The sequence below is a fragment of the Diospyros lotus genome, chromosome 7 (genome assembly GCF_014633365.1).
Source record: "Diospyros lotus cultivar Yz01 chromosome 7, ASM1463336v1, whole genome shotgun sequence".
In the NCBI taxonomy this organism is placed as follows: Eukaryota; Viridiplantae; Streptophyta; class Magnoliopsida; order Ericales; family Ebenaceae; genus Diospyros; species Diospyros lotus.
Window position 1 is genome coordinate 11354906 of NC_068344.1, and position 26412 is coordinate 11381317.

Below are 26412 nucleotides of genomic sequence, written 5' to 3' on the forward strand. Positions count from 1 at the left end.
ACTTCTTATACTTATATAGAGATTTCATTATATATGGAAACAAGTTTTTAGAGAGCTTTCTAGAAATTTGAGTATTTGAGCTATGAATGGAAAGTTCTTCTTAGAATGGAAAGTCTAGAAGATATATTGAATCCTTGTTCATATATGGGAAGTTCAAAAGATATATATGGAAGTTTTTGAGGAGATTGGAGTAGTCCACTATATGGAGTTTCCATATATGTAACTTGGCGACATGGCATTGTTAAAGTGGCATTTTGATGACATGGCAGCCACGTGGAGCACACTCATCAAGGTTACATCTTCTCGTTGGTCTAAATATGGTAAGAGAATCATGGAGTAAATTTAAAGGTTCTTAGAAGCTTCTTTACTTAGTTAAATATGGAAGAATTTTTGAATTGCATTCAAATGGAGAAGTTGAAGATTCAGCCCTATTATTCAACATTAATGGAGGAAATTAAGGTTTGAAAGTTAAACCTTGATTGATATTACTTTCCTTTATTGCTGATTCTATCTCATTAAAAGGATCCTCTACTCAAATCATGGAATCAATTATCCTACTCATTATGACTAATTGATATACTCATTATGACTAATTGATATCCTCATTATAGCTAATTGATATCTTCATTACGGGAGAAGATTCTAAGGATATCTTGCATATATTCAGCTACACAAATTGATTCTCTTCTTATTGTCAACATTTTTAGTATGGAAACTTGATCAATTAAAGGCTTTTGAAGTTATAATTGATATCTTCATTATTGGACAAATTTGCTTCATTATCTGAGAATATTTGGAAGGATTTTACACCATTTGGAGGTTTAAATTCAAATTTCAAATTAGCTATGCTTGTTATGGAAGCTAAGGGGCTAATTGCACAATCAAAGGAGTTTGAAGATCAACTAGAAGTCAGAATTGATTATTTGTTATTTAATTTCGATTTTGCAAGAATTATGAAGGGTTTGGATGATATTTTTAATCCTTGAAATCAGCCATGCATTATTGGAATTGATTTGCTCATTCAAGGCTGATTGGAGATCTATAAAAGTCAAAGGTCTTGAAGATCAATCAAGTTAGCTGATTATGGAAGGTAAATCAAAAATTCAAAACGAAGGGCTAAGATTGGCTTGAAGACTTGACACATGGAGGGCTGAGATTGATCAAGGAAAGCCAACTCTAACACTATATAAAAGGATCTCTTGAAGCTTTTGGAACAACTTTTTGAAGCCCTATTATTCTCTACATCATTGGCCAAGATTTTCATTCTCTCTAAGTCTTTCTTTTCCTCTATCTTCTTGAGAGAAAACTAAGAGAGTTCTCTACACTTCATTGTATTATTTTTGAGAGAACCCTATTTTTCAATCTCTACTATCTTGTAAAGAGCGTACAAAATCCAAACTAGTGAGTGTGAGACTCTAGAAATAGTTTGGTGGTGGTGAAGCCAAGTGAAGGCTTTGGTGGTTGTAAGAAAAGTTTCATATAGTGGATTTGATTGAAAATCCTAAGGAAGGGAATCCTTAGGTAGTGGATGTAAGCCATAAGGGCCGAACCACTATAAATCGCTGTGTCCTTCTTCTCTTCACTCCTTACTTATTCTTGCTTGATTATACTTGCTTGTTTTTGTTTTTGTGTGGCCAAATCCTAAGGCCTACATTCTTGTTGGCTATTATATTCTGATTTGCTTTAATTGATCATTCTTTGTACTCATTCAATATTCCATTTGGTTTATTTAAAGTCTTGTTATTGTGTGCATTCAAATCACATGTTTTTCACCAAGTTGTAATTTGAAGAGTATATTGGATCTAAGCACATACTAGCACAGCTGGCTGATATCATATTATCCATCTAGTATTTAAGTGCTCCCGTACTCTCAACTACAATTTTGGTTTATATTAAATTTGTTTTCTCATATATATACGTGCATAAGTTTTGCATTAAAGTTTTTAAAAGGTGTCAATTCACCCCCCCTCTTGACTAGGTTAGAACTCAACACGAACACCCTATTCATAAGATCCATAAACGCTGTTGGAGCATTAGTTAATCCGAATGGCATTATGAAATACTCAAAATGGCCATACCTTGACCGAAATGTTGTCTTCGAAACATCATCTAGCTTAATTCTTAATTGATAATATCCAGATCTTAAATCAATCTTCGAGAACACCTTTGCTCCCTGCAGCTGATCGAATGGCTCATCTATTCTTGGGAGTGGATACTTATTCTTTACCGTGGCCTTACTCAATTAACTGTAGTCGATGCACATCCTTAGATCTCATCATTTTTCTTTACAAATAGTACTGGTGCGCACCACGACACATGCTTAGCCTAATGAACTCCTTATCACTCAGCTCTTGTAACTGACTCTTCAATTATTTCATCTCTACTGAGCCATCCGGTATGTCAAAATTGTTATCAGTTGGGTTCCTGGCATTAACTCAATTGAGAACTCGATCTCTCGAGGTGGAGGTAGTCTTAATAATTCTTTTAAAAACATGTCCTCATATTCTTGTACCACTCGTACCTTATTGAGTTTTGGTACCTCATTCTTTTCCATCTGAGCATATGCTATGCATCCATGAGCTCCTCGGCTCATCAAATTTTCCACCTTAATTGTCGAAATCATTTTTCCAATCTCGGGGTTGCCTTGCCCTCGAAATTTGACCCACCCTCCTTCGGGTTTCCTCATGGTCATTATTTTTCTTTGGTAATCTATATTAGCGTTATACTTGGACAATAAGTCCATCCCTAAGATTATGTCAAAGTCATATACTTCTAAGAAAATCAAATCAGTCTGAAATCAAACATTACTTAGATTAACTTTGAATCCTTTTACCATTTTTAAGGACTTCATACTTCTTCCCATAGGTTTGGTTTCTACTCCCAAACTCCTAGTGAAATTTCAGTATGACTTGAGTTATATATACCTCAAACCATATTACATAAATCTCCCAAAGGTCCTTTTTTCGGTTATCTCGATAATGATTTGGGTCCCGATACAGTTGCCTAAGGCATAACCTACCCACATGTCCCATCTCACATATCGTACCTAGATTTTTGAACATCATGTGTCATATATACTAACATCTCAATGACTTTATACATCAAATCATGATGTCCCAAGTCATAAACAATCAAAATTTCCAACTCGAAACCTCTACCAGGCTCAAGACTTCACCTTGATCACTTAATCAACTAAGTTGATACCAAATTGACATGACTCATTCTTATGAGTCGTTTCCTTAAGGTAACCTTACCTCGATTCCAAAATCCAAAGCACCAACCTTACCTTAATTCAGATAGTCCAAGAACCTCCTCCCTCAACTACTTCGGGCCGATCGAACTTTTGGGCAGCATTTGCACCTTCCTCACCGCCATTCAGGGCCAATGTTCACACACATTTACGGGTGGCCTTCACACAAACCCATTTCCCTTGATGAACCTGGGGTTACCCACCTTGCCTATAGGACTTTTGGGCAACATTCGCACCTCCCTCACCATATCATGGCTAAGGTTCTAGGCCTGCCGAACTTTTGGGCAGTCATTGCACCTCCCTCACCCCATCACATGGCTAAGGTTCTTGCATGGGTGGCTACAAAGATGTGGTCACCCTTTAGCCTATTGGGAGTCAGCTCTGAGGTGTGCCTTCCTTACATACATTTAGTATTTTTCAAATCCCTGAACTCGCTAGTCTCCCCAAAATTCTTAGCTTAAATCCCAAGATTTACAGTGGCTTTGTACATCTAGCCACGTACAATTTTTTGATCATCTAACAAGTTCTAACTAAACAATGTTAACCTTTGTGGTACTCCTCATGCAACACCCCCTTACGTTCGCTCTAAATCCAAAACCCCTAAATCTCCAAGTAGGGTTTTTAACTAGCTTCTCTCTAATATAAACTATAACACCCCTAATTTCCCAGGTGTTAAATAACTTAGGATTTCAAGATTTTTTTTCACAACACATCCACTAATCCCAATTTCACCTTCTCAACCTATTAAAACTCAAATAGCTAATACAAGAGTTATAATTACAAATGCGGAAGTAAGATCAAACCTGATATGGTACATAACCATAATGTTTTATTTATCATATGAGAAACCATTCAAGACGTCTACAAAATGAATTACATGGATATTATCTCTTGAAAATGATAATCGAACATCTCAAACATAACCAAAAACATACTAAGGTTTGCATAGGTTTCGTACATAAGTAAAGACATACTAATACATGCTACATTCAGCTAAATAAACTTATTCTTCAGCTATCTCTTTCCCTTAGAGCCACTTGTTAAACCTGGAATGTTTAAATATTTCAAGGACACAGTTCAATTAGAAGGTGAATCTTCTAATGAGAACTCCAAAACAGTTTATATAAATGCATGAATCAGTATAAAATGTATGAGGAAACAACGAGAACTACTCCGAACTACCTCGTGAATAGCCTTGCATAGTTTTCGTATTTTGGCTATAACTCCCTCATTTTAGCTTCGATTCGACCCTCGTTCGAACCTATAGATCCCTCTCTTCCCTCTCTACAGGAATATTACAAAAAATTGAACTTACCCCCACCATTATTCTGACTTTTTAACATGAACTTCGGGATGCTTTGAAAACCCCGCCGACAAGGCTTGTTCTCCCTCGATTTTGCTCCAACCTTCCTCATTCCTTTCACAGATTTCTCCTATTTCTCAAGCACAAATCCCTCACCTCAATCTCTCGAGTGGATCTCAAATGGAATGGTTTATGAACAACCCCATGGCCTTATTTATAGACATTTCAGACCAATCACGCGTCGCCACGTCATTACTCCTCACCATACCTCTCATTTTTCCCCATTCCTAACACCTTACTGTTAGTGTAGGTGCTCTAGACCCAATCAGATTGGGCATGTTGTACACTGACAATTGTAATCATGTTGTTATTTGAATAAGGAGTTATTCAAATTCACAAGAAGTCATTCTATTAGTTTCTTGTTATTATTGTAATAACCGAATGAAACTAGATAGAAGTCCATATGATGTATACTGTGAATAATCTATAAAGATGTGAGATGATGCATCACAGTTTATAGACATCATTAAACGTCCCAAGTCGTAGCAATGTCAAGAATGGACATTGACAATTGCGGTAAGACTTGTATGTGCTATGTTTTTGCTATGTGATAGCAATGGGGATCTCACACCCATAGGCATGGGGATGCCTAGACAAGTACATAGGTGACCAATGTTGGAGAACGTGTCACTGGACATGACTCGCCATGAGAATCCATTTTGGTTATATGTTGATGAAATTCTCATACGAGATGGGTGTAACTGATCCTTGGACCTGAGGTTGTCACGGTCATCTCATAAGAAGATTGGTATGCTTTGACATCGTTTCGATGGGCCTAGACAAAGGCTGCACGTGGGCGATCGTTGGGTATATCATGAGGCTTATGGAGATGGGTGCATAGCCAAGATGGGACTCGTCTATCCCTTGATAGAGGATGATGTATCTAAGGCGCCTTCGGTGGATATTCACTTTAAATCCATGGCCATGGTGAAAGAGATCAATAAGGAGTTATTGATTCACTTTCTATTAAGTGAAGATATCCGAAAGACCGAAGAAAACTCATGTGATCATTATCAAGCAACACATCGCCATACTTGAGATCACATAAGATGCATTGACGAGAGGATCGTATTACACGGTAACCATGCTCGTGAAAGGTTATTTGCGGATTATGAATCCTTCTGAATAATTGGGTAGGCATGACGCCTTGCTAGAGGCCAATCTTGTCTTATGTGTTCGTACCGACACATTGCCAACATATTCGGAAGCCTAATGAGTCATACGCAATAGGCACGGTCCCTGGCTTAAACCAGGAGAATGGACGTATGGTTAAGTGGGACACTTCGGCAAGAAGTTGTACCGTCGTAGGTTCTCACGGAAAAAGAACAGATAGATGTAATGACGTCGATATGACGAGGAGTCGTCGTAATGGAAAGAGTTTCCTAAAAATGGCATTTGATTAAATTAGGAAGGAGTTTCTAATTTAATGATTTTCTATTTGTTGGAGTGGCAAATAGGAAATAAAATATTTTTGGGCTTAAGTTAATATTTGGACTAAATTAGATTTGGGCCAAATATTAAATTAAATATTATATTTGGACTAAATTAGATTTGGGCCAAATATTAAAATAAATATTATATTTGGACTAAATTAGATTTGGGCCAAATATTAAATATTATATTTGGACCAAATTAGATTTGGGCCAAATATTAAATAAAATATATTTGGGCTTGAATTAGATTTGGGCCATAATATTTTATTTAACCTATAAAAGGATTGGGTCATTTAATTATATTTCTAGTTGGACTAGAATAAGCCCACTTATGATTCTAATTAAATTAGAATTAATGGGCTAGCCCAATCCATTAGGGTTTTAGAAACCCTAGGATATTTCATTATAAATATCATTTTATAGGTTGCCCATGATAGAGGTGATTTTTGGTGTCGTTTTTCAAGAGTTGAAAAACGCATTGCCATTCACTCTTTTCCGTTTCTTTTGGCATCGATTTGAAACGTGGGTGTTCTTTTACCGTCCATACACAAGCCGCACAAAGGAGAAGGAGCTAGCACTCCTATTCCGCTCTCCTTGCCAACGGATGCGTGCCGCGTATCACGAGTTAGAGGCCGGACGCTTGGACGGCTCGAATCCGCGAACGACTCGATAATCTAAAGGTTAGATTTATTTATTTGTTTGTGAATGATTTGATTTCGACGTTGATCCAATCGCCGGGATCGGGGTAAGGTTCAAATTTTTTGAACTACGCTGCTTGCCCCGTAGCGATCTTGCTTTACTTTCACTTACCTCTTTACTCCTCACCATACCTTTCACCTTTCCCCCTTACTAACATCTCACCTCATAATTAACGAAGCCATACCCTCACAATTAACTTCATAATCTCTTTTTAGACTTTGCACAATCCTCAAATATCGAATTAATAATCATCGAGATACTTAAAATCCAAGCTTGATAACTCCAAGTTATTCGATAAGTACGTTTTTTCCCCAGTATCCTTACAGGACATTTATTTCATCTCGATACCACTTTGGGGTTGCTCTATTCACAAAATTAGAGCCTCTTCAGGGATCTTTGGATTTCCCAAAAGCCCCTTATCATCATTCGATCTTTCAAGACGACTCACAACTGTACCAAAAATTGTCTTTGATTTGATTTCTTTTGGCGTTATAAATCTCGCCTCGAGACGCTCATTAATGACCTTTTTCCTTAGGTATCTAAGCTCCAGGTCACTCCCTACAACTGATTCGGTCACTTGTTTCCCTTACAATCCAATTTTTTGATATGTCAAACTCACTTAAATTACATGGCAATCTCAAAAAAATATGGGGTATTACAAAAGGGATTCATACTTGTTGCCTACGAGGAGAGTTTGTAATTCTCTCTCATTTCATGTCGATTTGTATTAAGTTCCTTTAAGGCCTCAAATAAGGTATTGTATCTCCCTATAATTCTTGTGGAATGATTCCTAAGCTTATGGGATAGGTTTCTAGGGGATGTGGAAGTGTTGTGTATGAATTTAAAGGTGTGAGTCATAGGGGTTATCGACCGATTGGGCTAATTGTCGACCATTTGGGTGTCTTGTGGGAGGGAATTGTCAAATAGCTCAAGGAAGTTATTGCTTAATTTCCCCAAAGTCATAGACTGTCGACCAATTGCTGGTAATTGTTGATTGATTCTGCCAAAAATGGTTATTCAGCATTAGGCTTGGATTGCATTTCAGGTGGATCATTTGTTATGTGTGCTTAGGCATGAGCATGGTAGTGTGATTAGGAGCACTAGCATTGCATTGGGTGTGTTTTTCTATGTGGGCGAAGCATGGCCTGATGCCTGGTTTTATTGGGGCCTTGTATCACGTTTATGCTTATACCATAATGCATTTTCTATGTGCTGCATTGCATGGTTTCAGATGTACGCAACAAATTTATTCGCAGGGTACCCGCGAGCTTAGCTCGCTATGTTATGATGATGTTATATAAGTATTGGCTTGAGATGATATTACATGAGCATTAGCTTAAGATTGTGACGAGAGCTTTGGCTCATGATGGATGTGGTGTTGATGGATGTGATATGGGATGGACGTGGTATGAGAGCTTTGGCTCATGTGCTTGATATACCATCTAATTCATGGTTGCAGTCAGGTTTGTAAGCATAACCTTATGAGCCAGTGTGTGTAATACCCCAAGAGTTTAGAGAATGGTAGTATATATCGAGAATAAGTGAATAAGTAAGGAATAAAACAATACCAGCTGAAACAATACCAACTGGTGTTGTTTTCTTCTTTACTTATCCTTGATATATACTACCCTTCTCTGGGATCTTGGGGTATTACAGTGTGTATCTTATGTGGGTCCCTTAGTTCATTATATGTGTATGGCAACTCCACCCTTGGACACCCTGGCCGAGGCACCAAGGGGAAGGTGTTAAAAAGAAATGGTACCTACTGGGGTTATGGGGGAACGCATACACACAAGACTGGAAAAGATAATAAGACTATAAATAGCTAAGCAACATATTGCCATGTACAATGGGTTATACATTTGTAGTGTCACAACAAAAGACAAAATAAGGCCCACAAAACCATACAACTACAACCCCAGGCACACACCAAAGAAAACCCCAAAGATCTTTTGGTGATGATGGCTCTGTACACACCTAGACGCTGGACCCCACCTAACTAGGCTCCCAGTCAACCATAGTCTTGCCCTTATCTAGAATGATGTAAAAACAAATGAGCTACAAAGCTCAGCAAGTACATAGAATAAAAGGCCAAGTAGAATGAGGAGAACCGTACGAAGATAGCCATCATATCCTACCTATGCTCGAATTGAGGAGGGTAATCATGTGCATGCAAGTTTCAGGCGTTCACAACGTATACATAGACAAAATGCATGCCTCTACATTACCATCACAACACATAAGTAAGGAAATCTGGGTCCCACACGAGTCTGGCCTTATGACACACTCGAGCTTACATGAGTCCGGCTCTCAAGCCACTTGAGCTTGACGGTGTAGCATCGTAGGGGACATTCCGGCAGACCAGGCCTGTCTCACCCACACACACAACATGTTTTATACTTATACCCATACACAACAAGATAAAATAATATACACATGCCACATGCATAGGATCTCTCCACTTTAAGTGTGTTGGCTAGCTCACTCATTTAATCATGGATGACATGCATGGGACGCATTTATGAACAAAGGAACCTAAGCCACTAGGAAGAAAAAGGGAATCAAAGCTTGCAGGAGGCTTTTAAGCCAAAACATGGGGCTGTCGGTCGACAGATGCCATCTGTCGATAGATTGCCTTCTTAAAGGCAATCTGTCGACAGACAGAACCCACGAACACCCGATTCCCCTGCTTCCCGTACGCGAATCCTAGGCAAAAGGGCTCAAGCTCTTGGCTAATCTTTAATCCAACGAAAACATCATTCCCAAGCAAGATTGGGGAGAACAAAACCCCTTGGAAGCATTAAGAAAGGGAATTAACAAAAAGAAGCAAGTAATTTACAACTATGTAGGAGTATGTTCCAAAAACAGAGGGTTTTCTAAAAACTCCTTTCCACAATTGATATTCTAGGTTGTGAACCATAAACAAGGGTTAGAACTTGCCTTAGATCTTTTCTAACACTCCCTAGCCTTTCTTAACCTTTAACTCCTCACGTAACCTGCCACACATAGGGATTTTCAGCTTCTCTTAGCTACAAAATAGGGGACAAGCTAGATTCTAAGCTAAAGCAGGGCTAATAGATAGGTTCCATACCTTGAATTCCTCCCTTGAGACCTCTAGCAACCACAAGAAGAAGAGAATGAAGAAGAGGAAGAACCCTAGCAGCTGGAAGCTCACTCCCAAAGCTCTCCACCGCCTCATGCCTCTCTCCATCTTTAACTTATCTCTATTTATACTTCCCTCATTTTATTTTAATTTTATTGCTAAATGTCCAGCCCACTTAAGTTTGTTAATCCTCTCTTCTTACCCCTTAATCCCCTTTTAATTAGAAGCCCATTTATCTCACTTTAAACATTCCAAACTTACCCTTGTGTTAACTTGCTCACCTCCTCCCTTGAATTTGAACATTGAATCTCCCTTGACTAGTCAACACCTTCACTTCAACCTACCAAAGTAAATCCCCAAATTAGTCTTATTTCAAATAAGAGGAAATTCCCCAAAATAATAACATAACTGTACCACACTAACGAGGTGTTCAATGTGTGCATTAATGTGTTTACGATCGGTGGGTTGAGATGTGATTCACGGCTTGTGTGTGGTGTTTGGGAAATGCTATATCTAGTCATTTTCCCTTTGTTTCTTTATATGCTTGCCGAGTCTTGTGACTCACCCTTGCTTTACATCATTCCAAGTAAGGGCAATGAGATCATTAATGGTGGGTTCAACTGAGTCTGATTCTTCATGGGTAGAAGATGTGCAACGATCCATTAGAGGGCCCAGTATTTATTCAAGAATTATTTAATTAATTGTTGAAGTTTTGATTAAGAGATTTTGCCAATTAATTATTTAATGTGGCAATTCAGAGATTTTGAAGGAAAATAGTAGCATTTAATTTTATTTAATTTTGGAGTTAAAAGAATTTGCCAAGGTGGCAATCTAGTAATTTTTAATTGAGAGAATAGTATTTAAATAGCATTTAAATGACATTTATTTTGTGAATTAAATGCAAGGACATGAAGGTAATTTTGGAGTTTTATTATTATTTGAGAGTTTTAATAATAATTTTTGTATTATTATTAATTAAGTGGGACTATGTATATTTAAAGAAGAATGAGAATCCATGTATGAGATGGATTTGGATTAAGAGTCTCCTAGTCCCAATAGGAGAAGGTTTTGAGAGTCTTCAAGTTCAATTGGGAGAGGGATTCCAAGTTATAAAAGGAAAGAGATCTAGGACTTTATGTCTATATATAAAGCCCATTAGCTTAGCTTTCTTCATGTCGTGTGAAGAACAGAAAGGCCAAGAGATAGCAGAGGCTTGCTAGAGTCTTCAGGATCACTCTAGGGTTCGATCAAAGAGTTCTATCAGGCGAGTATTTTTCTTATAATCCCTTCCATTACAGGTTCATATCAGTTTTTCAGATTATTCCAGTTCTTCATTGAGTTCTCAAATTTTATATCAGTAAGCAGAGACGTATATATATATATGCGTATAATAGTGAAGTTATGAGCAAGTTTTATTAATCCTCATCCGTTTTGGATTGCAAGTTCTATTAATCCTCATCCATTTTGGATTGCAAGTTCTATAAATCCTCATCCATTTTGGATTGCAAGTTCCATTAATCCTCATCCATTTTGGATTGCAAGTTCCATTAATCCTCATCCATTTTGGATTGCAAGTTCTATAAATCCTCATCCATTTTGGATTGCAAGTTCCATTAATCCTCATCCATTTTGGATTGCAAGTTCTATTAATCCTTATCAATTTTGGATTGCAAGTTCTATTAATCCTCATCCATTTTAGATTACAAGTTCTATAAATCCTCATCCATTTTGGATTGCAAGTTCCATTAATCCTTATCCATTTTGGATTGCAAGTTCTATAAATCCTCATCCATTTTGGATTGCAAGTTCTATAAATCCTCATCCATTTTGGATTGCAAGTTCCATTAATCCTTATCAATTTTGGATTGCAAGTTATACTACTCTAAGTTCTAATATTCGGATACCTTGTATCGTATCCGGATGTATCTAAAGTTCTTCGAGTATGATATCCGGATGGTTTGTTTATACATCCGGAAAGGTCAAGATAATATCCGGATGTCTGACCTGATATCCGGATGCCTCCCTCAAAAGTTGAATTTTGCATTCGAATAGTCCCCAGTTATATCCGAATGCATCAGTGAGATATTCGAATGACCAGAATCATATCCGGATGTCCTAGTTCATATCCGAATACATCCCAGCATATCCGAATAACTTCTACTTTGAATGTCAGTGTATCCGGATGAGCATTCTTCATATTCGGATGTCTTTAATCATATCCGGATATCCTTCCTGATATTCGGATGACTTTTGCAGAAATCTAATTTAGCTTCCAATGAGTCCTAATTCAAGTTTAATTCAATTAATGTATTCAATACCTTCCAACATTGAATGACAAGTTAATCATACCCATACCCTAAATCATAGTTCATTGAATCTTTGTATTCTAATATATAGATGAAGATCATATCATATGCAACATTATTATAATATGATCAGCATTATTTTATGAGATTATGTGCATACATTTTGGTATGAGCATTGAGCATGACTTTATATGGAGCACTACATATCGTGTGCCAGCATTTATGTAAGCTCATTGCATTATGCGCGCTAGGCGGCTTGTCCCCGGGGATCCCATCAGTTTCAGTTTTAGCTCAGTTATGAGTTGCTCGCCTGGTGGCAACCAGGGGGCTAGGAGCTTTGCCCACAGTATTGATTAGTGGTTAATTTTATAAAAATTTTGTTATAATTATACCCTTCTTTTGATCTTAAAAATAGTTTAAATTAGATATTAATATATATTTTATGGTTATATGCAAGTTTAAATTGAAAAATGAATGAAATGAAATTTTAAAGTAAAATTTAATAATAATAATAATAATATATAAAATTATATATAATACATATACATCATTATATGCATTCATGTAATATATATAATATAATATAATATATATATATATGTGCCATGTGTAATACATATATATAATATATAATTTATTAATAATATTAAATTATTTTTATTTTTTTTAGGCATGAAGAATTAAAGCCCATGAAGATTTAAAGTCCATGAAGAATTCAAATCCATGAAGAAATCAAGCCCATGAAGAAATCAAGCCCATGAAAAATTAAAGTCCATGAAGAAATCAAATCCATGAAGAAATCAAGTCCATGAAGAATTCAAGCCCATGAAGAATTAAGGCCCAATTTGAGCAATCCATGGAGAATATTATTTGGAGAAGGCCCAAGGATTATTTTTAATCCTAATGAAGATTAAAAACCAATTTATAGAAATCTATTTTTATTTTGTATGTGAGAGCTTTATTAGGTGTGTTTTTTAGCTAAAATCCATTTAACTATTAGGTGGATATTATAGCTAAAATCCATTTAACTTTATGAGTGCTTTATTAGGTATGTATTTTAGCTAAAATCCATTTAATATTAGGTGTGTATTATAGCTAAAATCCATTTAACTTTAAGTGTGTGAGTGCCCATTAGATATAATTATGTCTAGTTGAATAATTGAAATTGTGTGGTTTGTATTGCATCTTGTGGCCTATAAATAGATCACTTGATTGCATTTGTAAGTGTGATTATTATTCTTGAATAAAAGTTTAGTTATTTCCTTAGAATTCTCTCTTTGAGAATTGCTTTTGTTCTCTCTCATTTTCTTTAGTATTTTCTCTTGTGATCTTACTACCTTCATTTCTTTCTTCTTTTAAATTCTTATGTCATTTATTATTACTTTATTATTCACCGCCTAAATGGACGGTTAGTTTATGCCTTTAAATTCTTGCAATTTTAATTCTTGTATTTTAATTATCTACCGCCTAAATGGCCGGTTAGTTTCTTCTATTTTAATTCCTGTCATTTAAATTCTGTTATTTAAATTATGTCATTTAAATTGTTGTCAATTAATTTAATAGAGATGAGTAGCTAAATCTAATCTTGGGTTAAGGCAAGGACAGTGTCTAACGCCAATGATTCCCAAAGAAAGCTACGCTTTAAATGAGTAACATTGGTTTAAACTTCAATATGAGTTTGTTTTGATTATTGAAAAATCACTAGGTTTGGATTGGAGCGTAAACCTAACTTAGAGCTTTCATGTCACGCATGAGAGTTACTAGAACTGGAAACGCTATCATACCCAAACCCGGATGATTAATTTAGTTGTTTTGTGTATTAATTGTAATTAAATTTATGGTAGTTTTTTAAATTAGAATCCCGCATATCATGTATGGGGATTGCTTAAACTAAAGCTATCATTATCTTTAATTGCATTTAATAACAAATCCTCATATATGAAATTAAATTAATGTTGCTAATCTTTTATGCTAATATTTGGGAATCAACGGGTTGGCACTGAAATTGTCTTAACTCAAGTACTTTCCAATTTCATATTCTCACGTTTAGTATTTATTTCAACTTCTGTCTTGCTTTATTTTCTAGTATTTGTTATCTAAAAAATTATAAAAAATCATGTTATCAATCCATCTAAATGCGTGTGCGTGTGTGTGACAATTTTTTTTTTTTCTTTTGCCATAAATAAATCTCTCAGTGGACGACCTGGACTTATCCAGAAAGTATAAATTTAAATTTGAACTACAACTGCACTCGTACACTGACGAGTATAAACCTCTCGCCTAAATAAATAAAAAAATATAAAATTTTTATTGTGTTTTGTTTTGTGTTTTAATTGCAGGGTGAGAGTGCAGTCAAATTTTGGCGCCGTTGCCGGGGAGATTGAGGCAAAAACAAAAAGAAAAAAAAAAAAAGGAGAAAGAAGAAGCATCTCCTGATAAATTCGGTAACTCTGTTTCTTTTTACTTTATTTTTGTTTGTCCATTGTGTATGATACTTAGGTCTGGTAGAACTGTAGAAAATCAATCGCTCATGTCTCAACACAATGAGAACATACCACTTGCACACAACATGTCTGCACGTGGTAGTGACCACGGTGACCCTGATCCCATTGATCAGGAGATGATCAGACCCCTCAGAGAGTATCTTCATCCTCCTAGGCAGACAACCCCCTCTTGTATTATTCTTCCCATCAACCACCATAGGTTTAACTTCAAACCTGGCACAATCCAATTGTTGCCAACTTTTCATGGCATGGATTCTGAAAATCCATATACTCATATGAAAGAATTTGAGGAAGTATGTAGCACTTGCATGGACCATACAGTAAATGAGGATGTCATCAGATTAAAACTCTTTTCATTCTCACTGAAAGATAAGGCAAAAATATGGTTAAGCACTCTCTCACCTAGATCTATAGGAACTTGGAGAGAAATGCAAACAACTTTCTTAAAAAAATACTTCCCTGCCAACAGAACTGCTACTCTTCAAAGACAAATCATGAACTTTGCCTGTAAACCAAATGAGAATTTTGCTCAAGCGTGGGAAAGGTTTAAAGACCTTCTTCACACTTGTCCGCACCATGCTTTTGAGCAATGGAGAGTGGTCAGTTTCTTTCATGATTCACTCACTCCACAATTGAAAATGCTAGTTTCTACAATGTGCAATGGAGAATTCTATGAGAAGACTCCAGAAGAAGCTTTCCACTTCTTTGACACATTGGTTGAGAATACAAGAAACTGGGAAGTTGGTCCAACATCTGCTCTTGATTCAAGAGAAAATCCACAACCTAGAGGGAGATACCAACTGAGTGAGAGTGACGATTTAAATGCAAGATTAACTGCTTTAACAAAGAAAGTTGAAAACATGCAACCCAAAAAGGTGCAATCTGTTAATCAAGTGGAAGTAAAGTGTGTTGTGTGTGATGCAATAGATCATTCAACTGAAGAATGTCCTACCCTACCTGCTTTCAAGGAGGTATTGTATGGGCAGACTAATAACAATCATTCACACAACTTTGAGGGGAGACAAAATCAAAATCAGAGTGGAGCCTATTATGGGAATAATCAGAACTACAATTCATACCATCCCAATAATAGAAATCACCCCAATTTTTCTTGGAGAAATGATTCTGGAAATCATTCTCAACCTCCCTTCCCTACACAACAACACACCTTTCAACAAAATCAAGGTTCTTCATCCAATACTTACCAACCTCCTCATAGGAGATCTTTGGAAGATACCTTGCACCAGTTCATCCAAAGTCAAACAGGTATCAATAATCAGGTTGCTCAGCTTGTCAAAAATCAAGACCAAACAAATAGAGCTGTAGAAGACATTAGGAGCCAGTTGACCAAGATAACACAAACATTGAGTGTGAGAGAACCCGGAAGGTTTCCATCCCAAACTAATCCTAACCCAATTAGGCAAACCAACCAGGTAGAAGCTTCAAATAGTGAAACCAACACTCATGAACAAGTGCAAGCAGTGACTGCCCTAAGAAGTGGAAGAATAATTGAGAAACCAACTGATCCTAGGATAAACCAACATGTTGATGAAGAAAAAGAACCAAAAGATTATGAATCCACCGTGGAAAAAAATGAAAAAAATGAAAAAAATGAAAAACAAAAAGAAAATGAGAAAGAAATTCAATACAGGCCCAAACCACCTTTTCCACAAAGGTTGAATCATTTGAAAAAAGAGCAACAAAATGCAGATATATATGAAGTGTTTAAGCAAGTGAGAATCAACATCCCGCTGTTGGATGCAATCAAACAAACACCTTCATATGCAAAGTTTTTGAAAGATCTGTGCACTGTCAAAAGGAAAACAAATGTGCATGAAAAGGCATTCTTGACTGAACAAGTCAGCGCCATTCTCCAATTGAAAACTCCTCCCAAATACAAAGATCCAGGCTGTCCAACCATTACATGCATCATAGGAAGTCAAAAGGTTGATCGGGCACTCTTGGATTTAGGAGCTAGTGTCAATTTGTTGCCATACAGCGTGTATCAACAGTTGGGATTAGGTGAGCTTAAACCCACTAGAGTGACCCTTCAGCTGGCTGATCGATCAGTCAAAGTTCCACGAGGAATTGTGGAGGATGTTCTGGTACAAATCGATAAGTTCTACTTTCCAGTAGACTTCATCGTTTTGGACACCCAGCCGCATCAGGGGCCTCAACCTCCTGTGCCAGTCATCTTAGGTCGACCATTCCTTGCCACATCAAATGCCATCATCAACTGTAGGAATGGTGTGTTAAAGCTATCTTTTGGGAACATGACTGTAGAAATGAATATCTTCAGGGTAGCCAAACATCAGGACACTGAGAGTGAAGTGGAGGAGGTAGACTTGATCCAAACACTGACCAATGACTGTTTTGAAGAGTTCATGAGAAGACCCAAAGAAGGAAATCAAGATCTTGAAGAAATAAAAGAAGTGGAAGTCATAAGCAAAGAAAGTGAGAAGCCTACATGGATGCCTGGTTTAGGGCCATTAAGGAACTTGGACAGTAAGCTCATGGCTCCTGATAGCCATCAGTCCACGCCTGAGAGAAAGCCATTGCCCAGTGATTTGAAGTATGTCTTTCTAGGAGAAGGGGAAGCATTCCCAGTAGTGATCTCTTCAAGTTTGACACCTCAGCAAGAGCAACAATTGATAGAAGTTCTAAAAGCACACAGGAAGTCATTAGGATGGACCATTTCAGATTTGCAAGGTATTAGCCCTTTGATCTGTACTCATAAGATATTCTTGGAAGAAGGAGCAAAACCAGTTAGGCAAATGCAAAGGAGATTAAATCCCAACATGAAAGAAGTTGTCAGAAAAGAAGTGCTGAAGCTATTGGATGCTGGAATAATTTACCCAATCTCTGATTCTAAGTGGGTAAGTCCAACACAAGTAGTACCCAAAAAGTTTGGAGTCACTGTTGTAAAAAATGAGAACAATGAACTGATTCCCACACGCATCCAGACAGGATGGCGTATGTGCATTGATTATAGAAAGCTCAATTCTGTGACAAGGAAAGATCATTTTCCTTTGCCTTTCTTGGATCAAGTTCTGGAGAGAATAGCAGGCCAAGCCTACTATTGTTTCTTAGATGGGTACTCAGGGTACAATCAGATAGAAATTGCACTAGAAGATCAAGAGAAGACAACTTTCACATGTCCATTTGGGACATTTGCATACAGGCGCATGCCATTTGGGTTATGCAATGCTCCAGCCACCTTTCAAAGGTGTATGATGAGCATTTTCAGTGAAATGGTTGAGCAGATTGTTGAAGTATTTATGGATGACTTTTCTGTTTATGGAAGTAACTTTGAGGCCTGTTTGGAGAATTTGAAAAAGGTTTTAGCAAGATGTGAGGAAACAAATCTGATACTCAATTGGGAAAAATGTCACTTCATGGTGAAACAGGGCATAGTCTTGGGGCACATCGTTTCATCTAGGGGGATGGAGGTAGACAGATCAAAAATTGAAACAATTCAAAAACTCCCCATCCCTAGGAATGTGAAAGACATCAGAAGTTTTTTGGGACATGCAGGGTTTTATAGGAGATTCATTGCTTCCTTTAGCACCATAACAAGACCCTTGTGCCATTTGTTGTCTCAAGATGTTCCGTTTGAATGGAGTCCTGCCTGTCAAAATGCTTTTGATAAATTGAAAGATGCACTCATTTCAGCACCTATCATTCAGTCCCCTGATTGGTCCCTCCCGTTTGAACTTATGTGCGATGCTAGTGATTACGCGGTAGGAGCTGTGTTAGGGCAGAGGAAGGATAAGAAACCTCATGTGATATACTATGCTAGCAAAACTCTTAATGAGGCACAAAAGAATTACACCACTACAGAGAAAGAGTTACTAGCAGTTGTCTTTGCCCTGGACAAGTTCCGATCTTACCTCGTAGGGTCACTAGTGATCATTTTTACTGATCACGCTGCTCTGAAGTATTTGTTCACAAAGCAAGATGCAAAACCCCGTCTGCTCCGATGGATCTTACTCCTGCAAGAGTTCAACATTGAAATCAGAGACAAGAAGGGAGTAGAAAATGTGGTGGCTGACCATTTGTCAAGGATTCCAAGTCAAGATCTCACACAATTTGATGAACCAATTCATGACAATTTCCCTGATGAGCAACTGTTTGAAGTGAATGTTATTCGTGCATCATCTGTTGTCCCTTGGTATGCTGACATTGCGAACTACCTGGCAACTGGTCTGATCCCAGACCATTGGAGTAAGCAAGATAGGCATAAATTTTTCAGAAAAGTCAGAACCTTCTTTTGGGATGAGCCCTACCTCTTCAAGTATTGTCCTGATCAAATCATCCGTAGATGCATACCCGATCATGAGCAACAAAGTGTCATCAATTTCTGTCATACTCTTGCATGTGGAGGCCATTTTTCTGTCAAGAAAACAGTTGCAAAAATTTTTCAGAGTGGATTTTATTGGCCGACATTGTTCAAGGATGTGTACAAGTTCTGTTCAAATTGTGATCGATGTCAAAGGTTAGGAAGTCTGTCAAGGAGAAACATGATGCCATTACATCCGATCCAAGTGTTAGAAGTTTTTGACTGTTGGGGTATGGATTTTATGGGCCCATTTGTCAATTCATTTGGTCATGAATATATCTTACTTGCTGTTGACTATGTGTCCAAATGGGTAGAAGCAATCCCGGCCAGAACAAATGACCATAGGACTGTCGTGAAATTTTTGAAAGAAAACATATTCAGTCGATTTGGGATGCCACGAGCAATCATCAGTGATGGGGGTTCCCATTTTTGTAATAAAGTTGTGGCAGGATTAATGAAGAAATATGGTGTACTGCATAAGGTTGCAACACCATACCATCCCCAAACCAATGGTCAAGCCGAGCTAGCCAATAGGGAGATTAAGCGCATATTGGAAAAGACTGTTGCTGCTAATCGTAAGGATTGGTCCTTAAGACTAGTAGACGCTCTTTGGGCATACAGGACAGCTTACAAAACAATTTTGGGAATGTCTCCCTATAGGCTAGTATACGGTAAATCTTGTCATCTGCCGGTGGAAATTGAGCATAAAGCATATTGGGCAATTCATAAGATCAACAAGAGTCTAACTGAAGCAGGCTTATCCAGGAAGCTCCAATTGAATGAACTTGAGGAAATTCGGAATGAAGCATTTGAAAATGCACGATTGGCCAAGGTTCGCATGAAAGAGTTACATGATCGGCACATCATTCGAAAAAGCTTTCAGGTAGGGCAACAGGTACTCTTGTACGATTCTCGATTGCATCTATTCCCAGGAAAATTGAAGTCTCGATGGGTCGGCCCTTTTGTAATCAAGTTCATCTCAGGATATGGGTCATTTGAGATAGAAAATCCGGAGTCAGGACAGCTTCTAACAGTCAATGGTCATAGGTTGAAACCATACCAGGGTAGTGTTGAGGAGAATGAAGGAGTTGTGGATTTGGATGATCCACCATCATCTGATGAATAAGGGAAGTTTCATGTCGTCTGGGAATCTGACGTTAAAAGACCACCTTTCCATTTAGGTTAAATGGATGTTTATAGATCTGAAAAAAAAAAAATAAAAAATAAAAATAATAATAATAATAATAATAATAATAAAGAAGTATATATATAAGTTGTTCATTTTCTGCATTACTTAATTAACTTTGATTCAAATAGTGTTTCTCTGTATGCAGTCTAAATAAAAATTTTTCCATACGAGTTCATGTATTGAAGACCGTCAGGTATGCCTATCTTCTATCCTTTTATTGCCGATTGAGGACAATGCGCAATTTAAGTTGGGGGGTAAGGTGTACTTATTGATTTATTAGTGAAATAATTTTGATTGACTTGATAATATTGTCTTGTGTGATATATATGATTTTATTGGGCCCCTACTAAAAAAAAAAAATAAATAAAAAAAAAAATAATAAAAATTTACCACAAAAAAAAAAAAAAATTAAAAAAAAAAAAATTTTGAATTGAGAGAGACAGAATTGACGCTGGTGGTAGCTATCTTTTCTTGGGCAGTGCAATCACACTGCCCTATAAAGGATAAGGCACACTGCCAAATGTTGAAAAATGAGGCACCAAGCGTTGAAAAAGAGACGCCAAGCCTGACCCTGTAATTGTGACATGTCTCGACTCGAGTGTAGAATAGTGATGACCGTTGCTCTATAAGAGACTCCATATCTGTATGAGGCAAGTCACCCTTCTTGAGCTCAATCTTCTCTCCTTTGTGTTATCCTCCGATCAGGTACTTTCATCCCTTTTGCAAAGTTTATAGTTCTTTACTTTCTTTTCAGTATAGTTATTTAAAAAAAAAAAAAATGGATTTTTATCTCTCAAAAATTCACAAATACTATCCATCTCTCCCACAGAATGATTTGAAAAAGATTTATGCTGCTAGGTGTGAAAGACTTAGGCTGTTGATGCATAATAACATTCCTGAAGATATTCGTTGGCTGATCGAAGCAAAAGTTCGATTAGCTGGTGAAACTTCACCGAGTTTTAAGCACTTTCCAGGTTTAGGGAAGAGTAGTTTTTCGAAGAAAAGAAGAGCGAAAAGAGTGAATGGTTGTTACAAATGTGCTCGATGGACCTGTAACACACGATGCAAATCTGTGGGGTTTACGTCCATAAATCGAGAAGATAAAATTAGTTTCATAAAGGACGGACTGAGTAAGGAGTCTTTGGATGATATCCGATTGACTCTTGAGACGCATCCGTGTGGAATAGTGCAAAGAGAACTTCTTGCTTTATGGACCCAGTTCAGAAGTGACCACCAACGCTATAGTCTTGGGAATCTGACTAAAAACGACCCTGTTTGCCAATCTATAAGAAAATTGGATGGGAAGCTTATCCCCGCTTCATAGAAAGTGTTTAAGCCGTTTCTGGACGTAAAACCAGAGGAAGATGTGAGCCACAATCACAACTACTTATACATACGCATGATTTTTGTTTGTATTTATTTCTTGTTGAATTGTTGTATAGCTACTTTTGATCGCTAAATCTCTTTCCAGGGCATACAAAAGGAACAAACATGGAAGGTCAGTTAGTTCGTCGAATCAAAACCATATGTGTACTTTGTGGCTCTCAACTTGGGAGTGATATTTGTTACGCACTTGCAGCAAGCGAACTAGGCAAAAAATTAGGAGAGAAAAAAATTAATTTGGTATATGGAGGGGGAAGTCGTGGATTGAATGGTTATGTTTCACAAGCTGTACATCTTGGAAATTCATCTGTGGTAGGTGTAATGCCATTCCCTTTAGCTGAACCACATATTTCTGGGATTACACGCGGTCAACTTATAGAAACGACTTCTATGTCTGAGCGTATGGCTTGTAAGATTTATCAGTCAGACGCCTTCATTGCTTTACCAGGAGGTTTTGGAACACTTGAAGAAATGTTTTGTATAATCTCCTGGGCCAAGAGTAATCTCCATACCAAACCAATTGGACTTTTAAATGTTAACCATTTTTTTGATGGGTTGCTCTCTTTTCTTGATCAGGCTGTGGATCAAAAGTTCATTTCTCTTTCAGCAAGAAAGATTCTCATTTCCGCATCCACCATTGATGAGCTGCTAGAAAAATTACACACTTATGTTCCACAGCACGATCCTTATGAGCCTTGGATAGACTGGTCTAAGGCAATTAGTAACAAGCGCCAAAGGGGTCCGATTAATTTAGATTTATCACTGTGAGAAATGCTCTTTATTAAGATGGCTGAGTAAGGAGTACTTTTTGTACTCTTGAGACGCATTTTAAGTATTGAACAACTTGCAGGATTTTTCTTGGTTGTGTTCTTAAAAAAAAAAAAAAAAAAAAAAAAAAAAAAAAAACTGTGGAATGTTGTTAGGCAAAGTCTTTGATAAGATGGCTGAGTAAGGAGTACTTTTTGTACTCTTGAGACGCATTTTTTTTATCTTATGACTTGCATGGAATTTTTATTTTGGTGTGAAAATATAAATATATATATATATATGGTATGCTCATTTGTTGTTTAAGTTTTAGCAGTTCACAGCAAATCTATGGACTTGTGGAGTTACAGGTATTCCTAACAACCCTAGTTTATTACTGCAATTCAAGTTGGGGGGTGTAAGGTCTAATTATGAATTATCTGGTTCATATTTAACTGTGAGTTTGCTATTGCTAGTTTGTAGTATTGTGTGATTTTGATTATCTTTATCTGCTCTTATTAAAAAAAATAAAAAATAATAATAATAAAAAAAAAAAAATTATGTGTTTTAAATAATGCTATTCCTAAAGCTTGAAGTTATGCACTGATAGCCGGTTAAGTTTGCAATACAAAACATGAATGCATTGATTTCTTATTTAAAAACGTATATGCATTAGAATAAGTAATTTGCATTCATCGGGGATTCAAAATTTAAAAATTAGTTATCGGTCATAAAGTCAAAGGTAACAGTAATTAGCTGATTAGTACACTGTATGATCTCTCAACAAAAGTGGAGACTATTACCCAAGTGAGTGTTTGAGCCTAATAACCGTTAATTCTGAGTGAAATAACACTTACTCTAAATATGCTTTATTGTTTATCTTATCTTTTCAATGGCTTCAAAACATCAATTCGCATTGAATGTCTAGTATGATAACGGATAAGTTTGACTGGTTTCAAACTCTGAATTAGATGACTGAGTATCATCGTTTTGTAGAAGCATGATAAGGGGATCAATTTCTTTCATTTTGAGCTTATTAAACCTTTTTCTTTCTTTAAATTAACCTCCTTTGGTAGCCCTTTTGAGCCATTTGTAGTACAACTTTCTTCGCTACCTTCGTTTTACCCAAAACAATATGAATTTTGACCAACCTGGTGTGTTTTTGGGAATTAATCTGTCTATCTATTTTCATATTTAAAGAAAGAGAAAAAGAGAAAAAAAAAAAAAAAAAAAAAAGAGAGAAAAAAAAAAGAAAGAAAAAAAAAAAAAAAGTGAAAAAAAAAAATGGGGCAACTTCTCTTAGCTATTCAGCATAACTGCTTAAAAAAAAAAATCCCGACACACACACTTTCCATAATCTACCTTTTCTTTGACAACCCGTATTAACCTCATAGCCCCATTACAACCCAGTCTGGTCCCATTTTATGCTATAAATCATGTGATCTCAGAATTCGAGTTTGGAGTAGGGAATCATGTTTAAATTCAGAAGTTACTCATCTAGAGCATTATTCCAATCATGAAGCTATATCAATTTCCTTGTTCTTTCATGAAAATACGTTCCTTGTATTTGGGATGACACTGAGTTTTGAACTTGTTCTGCATTTACTCTTATAACGGTGCACCCCCTTGTGTGTACACCTGAGAAATCATTTTTATTGGAGGGAAAATCCATAGTGAGATTTGAGTCAAAACTTCAAGAGAGTAAGTCTGTGTGTTGGTCATCCTAATTGCTATTCCTGAGATTGTATGATCTTTAACCAAAAATCTGATTTAGAATGCTAAATTATTTATTCAATTTTATGCATTTCGATTTCAAATTTGAAATTTTTACATTCATACAGTTATTAAAACTTGGCATGTGTATAGTCTGATTGCTAAGGGACTAGCAATGTTTAAGTTGGGGGGTATGATTAGTGGTTAATTTTATAAAAATTTTGTTATAATTATACCCTTCTTTTGATCTTAAAAATAGTTTAAATTAGATATTAATATATATTTTATGGTTATATGCAAGTTTAAATTGAAAAATGAATGAAATGAAATTTTAAAGTAAAATTTAATAATAATAATAATAATATATAAAATTATATATAATACATATACATCATTATATGCATTCATGTAATATATATAATATAATATAATATATATATATATGTGCCATGTGTAATACATATATATAATATATAATTTATTAATAATATTAAATTATTTTTATTTTTTTTAGGCATGAAGAATTAAAGCCCATGAAGATTTAAAGTCCATGAAGAATTCAAATCCATGAAGAAATCAAGCCCATGAAAAATTAAAGTCCATGAAGAAATCAAATCCATGAAGAAATCAAGTCCATGAAGAATTCAAGCCCATGAAGAATTAAGGCCCAATTTGAGCAACCCATGGAGAATATTATTTGGAGAAGGCCCAAGGATTATTTTTAATCCTAATGAAGATTAAAAACCAATTTATAGAAATCTATTTTTATTTTGTATGTGAGAGCTTTATTAGGTGTGTTTTTTAGCTAAAATCCATTTAACTATTAGGTGGATATTATAGCTAAAATCCATTTAACTTTATGAGTGCTTTATTAGGTATGTATTTTAGCTAAAATCCATTTAATATTAGGTGTGTATTATAGCTAAAATCCATTTAACTTTAAGTGTGTGAGTGCCCATTAGATATAATTATGTCTAGTTGAATAATTGAAATTGTGTGGTTTGTATTGCATCTTGTGGCCTATAAATAGATCACTTGATTGCATTTGTAAGTGTGATTATTATTCTTGAATAAAAGTTTAGTTATTTCCTTAGAATTCTCTCTTTGAGAATTGCTTTTGTTCTCTCTCATTTTCTTTAGTATTTTCTCTTGTGATCTTACTACCTTCATTTCTTTCTTCTTTTAAATTCTTATGTCATTTATTATTACTTTATTATTCACCGCCTAAATGGACGGTTAGTTTATGCCTTTAAATTCTTGCAATTTTAATTCTTGTATTTTAATTGTTCACCGCCTAAATGGACGGTTAGTTTATGCCTTTAAATTCTTGCAATTTTAATTCTTGTATTTTAATTATCTACCGCCTAAATGGCCGGTTAGTTTCTTCTATTTTAATTCCTGTCATTTAAATTCTGTTATTTAAATTATGTCATTTAAATTGTTGTCAATTAATTTAATAGAGATGAGTAGCTAAATCTAATCTTGGGTTAAGGCAAGGACAGTGTCTAACGCCAATGATTCCCAAAGAAAGCTACGCTTTAAATGAGTAACATTGGTTTAAACTTCAATATGAGTTTGTTTTGATTATTGAAAAATCACTAGGTTTGGATTGGAGCGTAAACCTAACTTAGAGCTTTCATGTCACGCATGAGAGTTACTAGAACTGGAAACGCTATCATACCCAAACCCGGATGATTAATTTAGTTGTTTTGTGTATTAATTGTAATTAAATTTATGGTAGTTTTTTAAATTAGAATCCCGCATATCATGTATGGGGATTGCTTAAACTAAAGCTATCATTATCTTTAATTGCATTTAATAACAAATCCTCATATATGAAATTAAATTAATGTTGCTAATCTTTTATGCTAATATTTGGGAATCAACGGGTTGGCACTGAAATTGTCTTAACTCAAGTACTTTCCAATTTCATATTCTCACGTTTAGTATTTATTTCAACTTCTGTCTTGCTTTATTTTCTAGTATTTGTTATCTAAAAAATTATAAAAAATCATGTTATCAATCCATCTAAATGCGTGTGCGTGTGTGTGACAATTTTTTTTTTTTCTTTTGCCATAAATAAATCTCTCAGTGGACGACCTGGACTTATCCAGAAAGTATAAATTTAAATTTGAACTACAACTGCACTCGTACACTGACGAGTATAAACCTCTCGCCTAAATAAATAAAAAAATATAAAATTTTTATTGTGTTTTGTTTTGTGTTTTAATTGCAGGGTGAGAGTGCAGTCAAATTTTGGCGCCGTTGCCGGGGAGATTGAGGCAAAAACAAAAAGAAAAAAAAAAAAAGGAGAAAGAAGAAGCATCTCCTGATAAATTCGGTAACTCTGTTTCTTTTTACTTTATTTTTGTTTGTCCATTGTGTA

At 36.0% G+C, this 26412-nt stretch overlaps 1 protein-coding gene across 1 annotated transcript in view; it reads left to right on the forward strand.

Annotated features, from left to right (window-relative positions):
* Positions 1-20524, forward strand: part of LOC127805843 (uncharacterized) — a 91731-nt gene extending 71207 nt beyond the window's left edge. The window contains exon 5 of the mRNA XM_052342646.1: positions 17749-20524. Within this exon, the coding sequence (XP_052198606.1) occupies positions 17749-20123 (2375 nt within the window). The 3' untranslated portion in view covers positions 20124-20524. The remainder of the gene's footprint in view (positions 1-17748) is intronic.
* Positions 20525-26412: the final 5888 nt, after the last annotated feature.